This window comes from Megalops cyprinoides, chromosome 4, assembly GCF_013368585.1.
Source record: "Megalops cyprinoides isolate fMegCyp1 chromosome 4, fMegCyp1.pri, whole genome shotgun sequence".
Lineage (NCBI taxonomy): Eukaryota > Metazoa > Chordata > Actinopteri > Elopiformes > Megalopidae > Megalops > Megalops cyprinoides.
This window is the reverse complement of record NC_050586.1, coordinates 8,351,276-8,363,629: the sequence shown is the minus strand read 5'-3', so window position 1 is coordinate 8,363,629 and position 12,354 is coordinate 8,351,276. Positions and strand designations below refer to the sequence as shown.

The 12,354-nt window shown below is 46.7% G+C and overlaps 1 protein-coding gene across 1 annotated transcript; it reads right to left on the bottom strand.

Annotated features, from left to right (window-relative positions):
• Window positions 1-317: 317 nt before the first annotated feature.
• On the bottom strand, window positions 318-10,044 carry rflna (refilin A). The gene is made up of 4 exons (XM_036527084.1): window positions 9,666-10,044; window positions 8,945-9,325; window positions 980-1,089; window positions 318-683 (listed from the first exon to the last, which is right to left on the bottom strand). The coding sequence occupies exons 2-4, from the start codon at window positions 9,158-9,160 to the stop codon at window positions 350-352; spliced, it is 660 nt and encodes a 219-aa protein (XP_036382977.1). The 5' UTR covers window positions 9,161-9,325; window positions 9,666-10,044; the 3' UTR covers window positions 318-349.
• Window positions 10,045-12,354: the final 2,310 nt, after the last annotated feature.

The window sequence follows — 12,354 nt, the reverse complement described above, 5'->3', positions numbered from 1 at the left end:
AAAATTGGAACAAATATTCTCTCCCACCTCCTTTTAGACTAGAACAATAACTTAGAAAAAAAAATGATATACGGTAGATTAAAGTAAAATAAGAATGAAATAACTGATGAAAACGCCCGCTCGCTATTTAAAATAGTCTACGCTTGATTGTCACAATATACAAGTTTTCAAACACTTATCACTTCCTGCCACTGAAAATTTCAAGTACCTATTCACCCAGAGCCAAATGGCTCTCTGAACAAGTCTCTCTCTTTCACTCACTCTCTCTCTCGCTCTTCCTGTCTACCCAGGGGGAGGAGGGGGCGGGGCGGGGCGGGGCGGTGGTGGGGGTGGGGCAAGGGGGCGTGGTTTAAAGGTCCTCTGTGTAAATGATGCAGGGGCTGACGTCCTCGCTGGACTCGAGCTGGACGCTGGAGACGAACCAGCGGCGGGCCCCCGAGGCGTTGTAGCGCAGCGTGGTGCGGTAAGTGTTCTTGGCGCGCTTGGGGAAGATGATGGTGGTGCTCTGGAAGTGCAGGGGCCTCTGGCGCGGCTCGAACTGCAGCTCCGACTTGTAGCTCCGCCACGTGCAGTTGTGCACTGCCACCACCGTCTCGCTGTAGGAGGTCACCGTGGGGACCGGCGCGCAGTACACCTGGTCCCGGTAGTGCCTGTCTGAGTCGTACTTCACCTCCGAATTACACCTGAAGCGAAGGAAAAAAAGAGCCGGTTAAAAAAGGGCCGGTCACGTTTTCCGTTGTAAAGTACAGCAGCACTTGACAACCTCATATCAGAGCAATACCAAAAACCATCACTAGGTGGCACTGTGAATATCTAATACCACACTGAAAGATAGTATTCAGCTTTCATTGCACAGCACATGACTGCCATATCAGCTTAACTTCTGATAAAAGTTTTTTTTTTTATGTTACATACCATAGTAGATACTGCACACAAACCTAAGGTATATAACAGCGGGTAACAATGGAGAGCAGCTCACCTGATCTCTTGCTCTGGTTTGGGGTTCACCTCGATGCTCTCTCCGAAGAAGACGGGGTACATGCGGGCCTTGGTGTCTGCCCCCGTGGAGTTGAGGAGGAGGTACGGCAGCTGAAGAGGGTGGAACGAGACAGGCATGTCACTGGCGGCCTCACTGACCATCAGCAGTTTACTCACGTACGCTTACAGTGTACACTCTTGTCCAGACCGGCTTTCAGATCTGGTTTACAGCAGAACTCTGGTGGTTGTGTAACTGGTAAAACTACACTCAACACTGCAAAGACTGCACTATAGAATGCTGTGCTTTTAAAGTGATATACAACCAGTAGTGATTACAATAGGTTTTTTACTTTCTGTAAGTCAACGATGTTCATTTATGTATTTTATCTAATATATATTCAAATTCAAAGAGATTATTCTCTTGCCTGGTGGTATTATGTCCTTTGAAATTAATCTCTTTCTGATTCTACACTCAACTCCATACCAGTGCCACGAAGAGTTATGGCCCCAAAGTTTTATTACCATAAGTGTGAGGCAGAGTTGTGTCAGTACAGCATGTAAAGGTACCTGCGTTCTGAAGAAAAATCAAGCTCACCAACCATTTAAAAACCAGCCATGGAAGTGCTGATCACCTGGTGTGAGCTGGGTATGTCCAACTAAACACTCTCCCAAGGCATGCATTTTAAATGTCTTGCTTTCTGACTTAAGACAGCTTTCATGCTTCGGTTACACTTCCATGTTGAATGATAATTGTGAGGTGTACTACTAGTCTCAGGTTGTGCAAAAGCGGGTTTCATGACAAATTGAGATCTGCTAGGAGGAAGAAAGGAAAACTATCCCCCTTCTTTTTGAGTGTCTTGTTTTTGTTTTGTTTTCTTCTTTCCTCGAGCCGACGCGCCTTCTTGCTGAGAGAGGCAGAAACAGGAGAAGGCCTCTGTGATCCTCGCCTGGTTTAATGTTCAATCTCCCCTGTCTAACCCCGGGGCAGGGCCCGGGATCGGCTTGTTAAGGCACATGTCGAACCACGAGGAAAATATGCTTTTACATTTAAGTCATGCCAACACTCGGCCTCTAAAAAACCTGTTCTTCTGCCCCACATTGCGAGGCGTGGATGTTTGCATTTACAAGCATCGTCCTCTGGGGCGGGGTAGTGGGGGCAGGAGGGGAGGTAAGGGGGTGTGCAGAATCTATTTTAAAGTGCATGTTCCCTTTTGCCTGTAAGGGTAGCTAAATGCTGATTGTCTGAATAATACTACTGCATTGAGAAACAGTGAACCTCTGAATGTCTTTCCAGCTGAGCAGGTCCCTGTGTGAGCAGCTCCACTGGCCGCGGGGATGGTAATCGGTGGCGGTAATCATTTTTGCACGGGTGAGTGTTGTGTTTAGGGCCTCTGCCAGCCTGCTCCCCCGCGTCTGCCTCGGCTCAGCCCGACCCGCGAGGAGCTCAGTGAGTTTACATTTCCACAGAGAGTCTGCTCACGCTCACAGCTCCACACACAGACGGCACAGCAGACCCCTGCATCTCGCCCTCCAACCGCCCCCCCCCCGATGACCCACAGACCAGCCTCCACCAGGAAAGCTTTGGATTCTGTGATCTTGTGACTGATGTATGCTGATACGCTTCTGTTCTGTTGTGCTGGAAGTCGCTCTGGATAAGAGCATCTGCTAGATGAATGTAATGTAATGTAATGAAAGCCTCTCCCCAAACAGTGCTCACCCCCAGAGACTATTAGCCTTGACAACAAGGACAACCTAAATAATTATATGGGCTCATAGAAAATGAAATGGAATACATGACAGTCATCTGCAGTCATCTTTTTTATCCATACAGCGTACCTGGGCAGTCACGTTATAAGACGTTTCATAAAGCTCCAGCTTCTCCCTACAGTAGGCCCACAAAGGAGGCCCACAGAAATGTTCAGGGCAGACGGGGGACCGATAAAAGCTCCCGGAGACTGTCTGTTTTCTAGCTGTGGGAGCTCTGCTGCGGGAGGCTCCGGCCTCACCGTCTTCCCCGCCTGGGCACCGTCCCTGCTACACCTGCTCGAGCCATCAGAGCCACTCCATAAATCACCGCCACGCCGAGCGCCGAGCCGTGCTGTGTGGCAGTCGCCAGACGGCTCGGCTCCTTTTGCCAGAAGGGTTTAGTCCCTTTTCACCGAGGTTACCTGCAGTGGTCAGTCCTGAGGCGTCTATACGAAGCTGCACAGTGCCGCTCCGTTACAAGCCTTGAGGACCAATTGTAACAGACACTAGCTTTTAAAAAAGAATCCCTCTGGCAACGTGGAGCATTGGCTGTTTGCACTGCCTGTGTTTGTGAAGAGTGTCGGCTGTCTCTTTGGCTTTGTGGGGTGTGCAGCATCATTTTTGTGACAGAGACTCCGGCTGTTTGGGGTGACGGTGCAGCATTTTGCATGTACAGAATCCTGTCCTACTCTTCAACAGAAGCCCAGCTAATTTCTCACATGCAAAAAAAAAAAAAACAAAAAAACAGGGACTTCGAGGCATCTCCAACACAGGCACCCTCTTCCAACCTTGATGTCTGTCCTCCCTTTCCAGAGAGCTGAAACAGTCTGTTTTTTTGGGGGTTTTTTTGCCTGTGATCTTTGACCCCTGGCCGCCAGGATGTGAACTCTCTTGGCTGCGATGAGAGGAAACAAAGAGGGCCCTTCTGAACAGAAAATCTCCATCAGCATTTCTCTGGCCAGGGCACGAACTTCCTGGCGATGGTCCTGAGGGAGAGAACTGGCACTCTCTCAGCCACCTAAAGACTGAAGAGGCCCACAGACTCCTCTCCTCTGGGGACACCTCTAGGTAGAGATGTATCAAAGTCTGTCTGGGTTTCAAAGTCTGGTTCTTTGTGGTCCAAACACAGAGGCTCACAAACTGCCCAATCTTGTCAGCGACTTCTTAGTTGCTGAATGTTTTGCCGAAAGCCCTTGTTTGCCTCTCTCAACAGTCGCTTCTCCAACCGACCACATCTCCACACATCTGGTGTGAGGCCCACGTCCTACCTCTCAGCTTCAGAGCTGTGGCGAGACGTGAGGATGAGGCGGAGAGGAAGAGATGGTTCGTACAGGAAGGAGAGGGAAAACAGCAAGTGGGGGAGAGGGAGAAGAGGGGAGGAGGGTTGGCAGGAACTTCTTATTTAAATGCACAGCTGCAGCTGATGGTGCAAAATTAATAACAGCTTTCAAGTGCTGCCAGAGGCTGTTCCTTCACACTGTTGCTTGTCTTTCTTTCTCATTTCCAGGGGCAAGAGCCGAACTGGTACATGGAGCGTTTCGCTGTGATGCATGACCCCCCTCTCCCCCCGTCCCCTTTCCCCCCTGAGGGTGAGCACAAACTCCCACCAGACACGCTCAGTCTGGGCAGGAAAGAGCCAAGGACACAGTGCCGATGTAGCCGAAAACACTCGCACCAGGGGGCCATGGATAATTACACCCCTGCCCGAAGATCAACACCCATCAAACAAGCTGAATGAGCAATAATTCCTGACACCTACTGCTAAATATAATAGGACGCCTTGGTCATTGGTTTCTCAGCTGGACGCCACAAACACAACAGGGGTTTAACGGCACAGTGATCCCAGGGCCACGCAGTTCCCAGGAGGGGCAGTTAATGTGCACAGTCATTCATTGCCCATAAACAGGGCAAGGGTCTGGAAGAAAAAACAATGGAGCACATCCAAAAAAAAAAGAGAGAGAGGATCTTGTCTTTTCCTTTTTCTCTACGTTGGCCCTGAAACGCGTCTTGGCTGTTTATCCCTTGGAATGTCTTGGCGGCCTTTAAAAGTGTAAACACTTGTGAGTGGTAGGTGGGCTCAGGGCCCTGCTGACCCACACCCCCCCAACCCCTCCCCCCATCCGTATGTGCTCCATTTTTCAAACACATACGGAACCCATTCCCCCGGAACCAGCGAGCTGTGGAGAATGTCTACCCCGGTCAGAGTGTAGCCAGGCAGGGAAGTGTAGCCTACTTCCTTTCACACACACACATAGGTACACACACACATTCCCCATGCAATATGCTGCTCCCAGCTTCTCCCTCTCTTGCTGATTGAGCCGATAAAGTTCAAAGACGTCCACATACACCAGGCACGCACGCGGCAGTATTATGGCCGTCTAGCTGGTGTAAAAGCTGGGGAGGCTGTGGATTTACTGCGGAAGGAGAGACTGCTTCCTGTGCTTGATACACTTCCAGAGATAGCCTTATCGCCTCCTCCATTGGCTGAACCAGATGAATCCGGTGCTAGACACGAACGGGCCACAGACGGCCCCAAAAGTCAACATCCTAATGAGTCCAGCTCGCGAGTAGAGGGCCGGGATTCGGAGGTCTGCTGCAGAAGAGGAGCAATCTGGACCAAACTGTGCCACTGGGATGAACAGGGAGGTGCAGGTGCGAATTCAGCCTTACATTACCATTATAAGTAATCACAGGCAAACAAATAATCCTCTCCACAAGGATAGCTGGGGGATGGGGGTGGCTGGTGGAGCCTGCGCATTAAATATGAGTATGTGAGGCATTCGAGACAGCTTCATATAGTTGACGTTCGAAAGACCGACATTGCTCGATGTGGCACCATCTCTTGCACGATCAAATTGGAAAAGAGAGGTCATCCATCTTATGCAACTGTCTGCAACAGCTCCTGCCAGCCCCCCGTGTTCTAAAATAGAACCTTTGGATTGTTCTTAGATGGCACATGAAAACAACTCTCTAAAATAGACCGTGGAAAACACGGTCCCGTGTGCGGGCGTATGCGCGTCCGCGTGTCCACCTTCCGCCAGACGTGCAGATGTGAACGCCAAACTAAGACACAAATAAACGCATTAAAAAAAAGAGAAAACACAAGGACTGCTCTTAGATGCATTGCAAACCCTTTTTATAAAACTAAAGGAACTGTTTTTTTTTTCCCTCACATACACACAATACCAGGAAAGGTATAGGAGATTTGGAGCCAAGTACGCCCCTATCAAAGCTCCTATTATAACAAGAAACCACAGCACAGGAATGCTCCACCACTCCACACATTCAGGGGATTAAGAGCATATCACTGCCTTTCAGGGCTCCAGAAACCAATGTCACGCAACTCCTATGTCTTGCAGAGATAAGTGCTGGGGTTTCAAGAAGCTTCTAAAAGCAAATAAAAACAACACCACAGCAAGTAGAAACATATTTTAAAAAAGAAAAAAAAATATTAGAGCGGTATCAAAATGTTTTTTTTTTCCACTGGATGAACTGTCTTCGGAAATAGACTGACTGTATGTGACACATGTCATAGAGATAAGATTAATATCAGGGCCAGGAATGTGTTGGTCGATTATGCACTAGGAAGGAAGCTTTTTTTTTTCCCCCCACCCTCACAGAGAATTGTATTGTAATTCTGCCTCAATTCACGGCAGTTCCTGTTCTGGAGCCCACACGGAACCTGGCGTCCTTTCACTGGAGGGGGAGGGGGGTCCTGGCCCCCTCCTCCTCTCTGCCGGGTGCTCTGATGTCTACACAATATCCTCTGTAGAGAGAGGAATTAGAAACAGGTCACACACAGGACTGGAGTGGACGGCGTTTGGCCTTTTGTTTTTTTGCTGTGGCGGCAGACACGTGCTTTTTTGAGTGCCAGTTGGTGCTTTCAGCGGCCTGTCACCCCCACAACCCATCCCACCCCCCAAGAAACTGCCACAAGAAAACTGTTGGGTCACGGTCCTCCGCCGTCCAATGCCCCAATCAAAACCGGTTTTAATCGTCGCAGCGGCCTCACGGTGCCAGGTTTAAAAAAAAAAAAAAAGGTAACGTTATCTCAATCACATCTGCTGCAGGGCATGAGTTATGCTTCCTTTCAATACTGTCAGAACAAACAGTTTGCTCTCGCTGCAGAGGAAGCCTTGGAGGACTGTGAGCAGGAATGTGTGCACCCCTGCCCTTTTCTAAGGGGAGAGGAGAGAGGCTGTCGCTGACCGAACCTACAGGCCCGGTGCTGTCTGAGCCCTGATCTTCAGCACGGCGGGACGGGCGCCGAACACACAAAAAACAGACAGATGAGAGGGGGGCGGGTGTCCACCCATGTGACCATCCCAGCCTGGGACATGGACAAGCCCCAGCCCCCCCACCCCCCTCCAAAAACACCCTGATGGACGGCCCTGCTCCTCTTGCACGCCAGGCTGCCATTCAGAATATGCTGGCATGTCACTAACTAGGACACAGCTATAATTTAGGCATTTTCGCACAGACCCTCACTAGGCAGGGGAACGCAGGGCCTCCTTGCCCTGTTTCTCAGCTTTTTATTTCAGCGGGGGCAGCATGTCTACTGAAAACGAACAAGCAAGCACACAAGTGTATGCAAATAATTGACTAATATACCCTATCATTTTTTTTTCCTTTGAGAGAAAAAGAATATTGGTCAAAGTACTTCCCGTTGGTGAAACATTAACAGTTTAGTAAGATTTGCCTGAAAAAAATATCTGAAATTCTTCTGGGCATTATCAGCGGGGTGTAATTTCAGTGCTTGATTTCTGCTTTTTATCACACTTTAAGGCTATTTCTCCACAGGTCATGCACTTTCATTGACTACGTGCGTCTTTTAAGCATAAGAGAATTATTAATAACAACAATTAACAACAATGCTTCCTAGGTCTGTACCCATCCTTTCACTCAAGAATGCAAAATACCTCCTAATCCTGAATATTTAAATCGTTTATAAGAACTGGCATGTGGCCATATGTGTATTGCGTGATACTGCACGGCGTTTAGTTGTACGAAAATGTTATATGCCAAGCGCGTGAATTACAGCAGTAGAAGGGAGACGCGAGCACGATCCGGAATGTCTGCTTTTGAGATATGCTTTTTAAAAAGTGTATTTCATCTGTTCTTCATAGTATAGCTCTTGTGGTTGTCTAAATTATTAGTCACATAAATCTAAGTCTAGCAGCTGTTAACCAGATGAAGATCACACAATCCACAAGCGGAATATCACACAATTTGCACGTTTAGCCCTTGTCCCTGACAAAGTACACAACACCGACTAAAACCTTGCTGACCTATGTGATCCTTATTAGGAACGGATTCCAGTGGCTTGAATGAATGGTGTAATACAATGGCGAAATGAATATCCTAAGGTTTGCATTTGAATCGCTGACATGTCTTTAAATGCTTTACAATTCACCGATTCACTTCAAAATCCGTACAGCACATTTAGAAAAAAAAAAGTTTTTCCTGGTTCACATGGGTTTTCTCCTTGTAGTTAACCTCATTATGATTATGACTTTCATCCTTAATGTTGCGTTTCAGCACTATTAGCGAGAATATTTTGCAGCAGGGTACTGTCGACGATCAGTTCAGCGGTGCAGAGCAAGGAACAATTTATATCCAGATGTTGGCGGCGGTTTGTTGTAATTAGAGCTCCGTTTCATGCGACAAAATATCTTTCTACGTATCCTGTTTCAGTTACGTGGACAGGACCAGCGTGTTACGTTATATTCCTACCACTGCTGTCAACGGGAGCTGTTTGAAGATTTGTTGATCATTTAGTCATTTAGAATAAAAAGTCTGTTCAGAAATTAGCGAAATTACTTACCTGTATTGTAAAATAAACAAGCTCGTAGGATTCTTACTTCTGTAAACTACCCTCTTTACATGACCTGACATCTTTGATATAGGCTTCTTTCGGTAACATTTAAAAGCAAATTTTATATGTAAATATAAATTGCACACATTATGTGTGTTTAAAATATAAATCAACGTTTTGCATTATATATATTTATAAAGACTACTAACCATTGTAAAACTATATTTATAAACAAGAAAACAAAAATAAACTCTTAAAACTCCTTCTATAGAATAATATGATCTATCTCCTAATGCCCAGTAAGTCTATTTTTAACCAATACGAAATTAAACCTTGATAACAAAGTAAATTACAAGCAACCGCAAGTTTACGTCTTATGTTGGTAAACACGTATTTGTGGCTCACCAGTTTGCCTTCTCTGTTCTCCTTCTTATAGTATCCATGATGTTCAGTTGGTGCGATGTAGCCAGCGGAGCGCGTCTCTAGCAGAGCCGGGGACAGCGAGTAGAGGGGAGGGCTTGGGCTTGGGGGAAGCCCTGAATCCGGACTGTCGAGCAACCCTTCCCGGTTCTTTCCTTTTAGACTGTCATCCATAGCTTGTAAATGTAGGTGCCCCACCATTTCTGGGAGAGCTGAATACAAAAACCAGGCGAAACTCTCTCCGGGCGTTCCGTGTTACTCAGCCCTCGGTACAAAGTGTCTGCGGATAGTCAAGTGCGCCGAACAAATCCCGACACCGAGAAGTCGAAGGCAATCTCCAGTAGGTCTTCCGTTAAAGGTAGTTCTCTGCAACGAAACATAAAAGGTGTCATAATCATCACTTTTTGTTACACCTTAATTTTACACTAAGTGTGAACAAGCAAATTTGAATCAGATTGTCTTCTAAATAATATGAACATACTGCACGACATTGCGTAAAGTTTTGTGCACAGATTACTCCGGAAAGATTCCGGGTTTACTGATAACAATATTCATTCTCAGCCACGTTTAACCTGTTAAAGAACAAAGTCAAGTCAACCAGCTGTAAAATATGCCAAAACTGTCCCAAAAATAATAGGCTACTTAATGAATCTAACAACTTGACATTCAAAGTGACAGGGCACCAAATTCTTGGGCGACTCGTTACCTTCAGGTTCCATACAAGGGAAGAGGTCTGTAAATAAAGAAATCACTTTCCCCGAAGTAATACTTTCAGACCATGTTGACTGGCGAGCCACCTCGACACACGGATTTCTCTAAACGCTCTCCGTCCATAGAATCGCAGTTCTAGAGCGTTGCACAATATTCCATTCCCGTGGAAGAATTCGAAGAAAGGACGCCAACGTAAAGCAACACGACTTTCGATCGTCGCAAACGCAGTCTTCTGAGCGGCAGCTGACTCTGCACACTGGAGTTCTCCTCACGACTCAAGCTAGCACCGACTCTCTCTTCTGCGAAATGAGCTGCCGGATCTTCGAGAGGTTCCTCTTAATGTTACTGCCAGCTTTTTTTTTTCCACCTGGACACAGTCGAGCCCCAGTGATTATCTGGACCGCTTCCAGATATAGCCAGTAGGGCGAGCACTTCCTCGCATCTTTCCCACTGCCGTTGCAGGTAGAAGTTATTGGCTGTAAAGCACTTTGTTCAGTTCAATCAATGTGTTTTTTTTTTTTTTTTTTTTTTACACATAGTTTAGCATCGTGTGCTACAGTAGCGCCCGGATACTAACATGGTAGCCTTGGAATAACCATAATCGTTAAACGGCTTTTGATTATATTACAGTGATATTGTAAAAGTACACGTAGCAAGGTAATATATGCTCCAGCAAATTCATAATGCATTTTTATTTATAGACTGAATGAGTCTAAAATGAGAACTACTATTAGAAATGTCGGTCGGAGTTAAAGTCATGACCACAATTGGTTTTCTAGTTGACCTGAAGAGCTGTGAAACACCGAGATGTACAATGAATGCATGTAGTTTGCCACAAGCGGCTAGATTCAGCCTATTCGCTGTCATTTAAACAATTTTACTTTTTGTATTTAAATACTTATCCATTGCCTGATATTGTTCCTTTTGTATTTCTGTTCATCTAAGAGAAAGAAAACATTTCAAATATGAATATTTTGGCAACCACAGATTTTAACCAAAATTTACCAGAGAAGTCTCGGCTGTAAAGATTACGTTACTTTAGAGGCACTAACCCTGACTCATCTTAAATGGGGGAGATGCTGGACTTGATCCATCCTCAAGGAGGAACAAACTGGCAGAAGGGAAGCTTGAAATTCTATGCCACCATCAAACAGATGTTTGTCATCCTCAGTGGTAACAAATGCACGCATTTTTCCATAAGAGCTCGTTGCCGAAGAATCCTAACGCTCGCCACCACGCCAAACAAATAACGTAGACTAGCGTTTTGCTAGCAGCGCTATTCCCATTCACGCAAACGACCTTGGACACACACAGACTCACAGACCCCGAGCCAGATTGCTTTTAATGAGAAAGTAAATTCATCTGTGCGGTCCCCAAACACACATGCCACCAAGAATTCGAGGGGACATGGAGACATCGAAGCTGCGGCCTCTCGCCGCTTACTGTGCTACAACGAACTGCTGGAGTGGCGTGTCTGCTTGTTGGTGCGTTTCTGTTCTGCGTTACTGCGGAGAAAATATTAATTACACCATTAAACACGGGCAGCAGTCCCAGATGTGGATTAGTGGGTGAGTATGTATTTATTTCACTGAAATCCCTTTTTTTTTCTGGCTATGAGGAATTAAGACAGCAGGCAGCAGCGCTGGAGATCAGGCTCCCGGGACCTCCAGATGTGGAGGCTGGGTGGGACTCGGCGGGAATCTGTGATGGACGTGCATTGGTTCCTTTGCAGCAAGATGATCAGGCTCAACGCCAGGAGGCAATACAGAGGGGTGCACAAAAAGTCATAAATACTATGCAGACATTGGGATATCAGGAAACAACGGGGGGTGCACTGAGGTCCGTCTGAGGGTGTAATGCACCCCTAAGCACCACCATAGCGCCAGGCCTGAAGACGATGCTGTATGCAGGTTTGCCTGAAATCACCAACCAACATGTCATTCAGTTTTTCAGCAATTGGTCGTGTGATGATGTATCCATGATTGTATGTCTGTTGTCCTTCCCAAGACCTACTTATAAATATCTATGGTGGTGCTGTAGCACCTCGCATGAGAGAATATAATTTGGAATTCCCCGTCTGCAGTAGTCTGGGCGCAATGGATGGAAATCTTTAAGCCCTGATTTGGCTACACGCAGGGATGTTTACAGATTTGGGTTTTTTTGTACTCTAGCGAACGCACACTATATGGAGTGGCATGATACATTTTCCTGTGCCATGTGACTCAAGTTCTGCCTCGTGTTGTTTCAGATGAGGGTGGAGCAGGGGTAGGAACCGAGTTTGTGTGGAAATTCTGCCAACCTAGAGCTCCAGCCAGCTGCGTGGCGTGGCCCAGAAGATGATACACCACTGGCGGGAAGGAGAACCTCGTTGACCGTCCGCAACATCTACTCCACAGATGAGTGCAGCATAGCTGAGCATGCTGAGGGTTGGCCCTGGCTGATTGGCTCTTTGATTGGCTCTTTGATGGTTCAGCAGGTTTCTGCAGTGATTACAGTAAACTGCAAGAAATTGATGTGTAGCGTGTGTTTTTTTCATTCCTCTGAAATTTGGACCCTTAAAAAAGGACAGTCTTTAGAATTCATTTGTTTTACCCCCATTGTTACCCCCCCCGAGTGCCATACTGTAGGCAGAGAGCACTTATAGCTTATTCATTATACCTTGCCCAAGACATGGGCTTTTAGCC

Coding starts and splice junctions, on each gene's coding strand:
- rflna (XM_036527084.1), bottom strand. CDS start 9,160: ATGGTGGGGCACCTACATTTACAAGCTATGGATGACAGTCTAAAAGGA. Junction 1,090..8,944: donor AGAACAGAGAAGGCAAACTG/GTGAGCCACAAA, acceptor CACCCTCTTCAG/CTGCCGTACCTCCTCCTCAA. Junction 684..979: donor AAACCAGAGCAAGAGATCAG/GTGAGCTGCTCT, acceptor CCTTCGCTTCAG/GTGTAATTCGGAGGTGAAGT.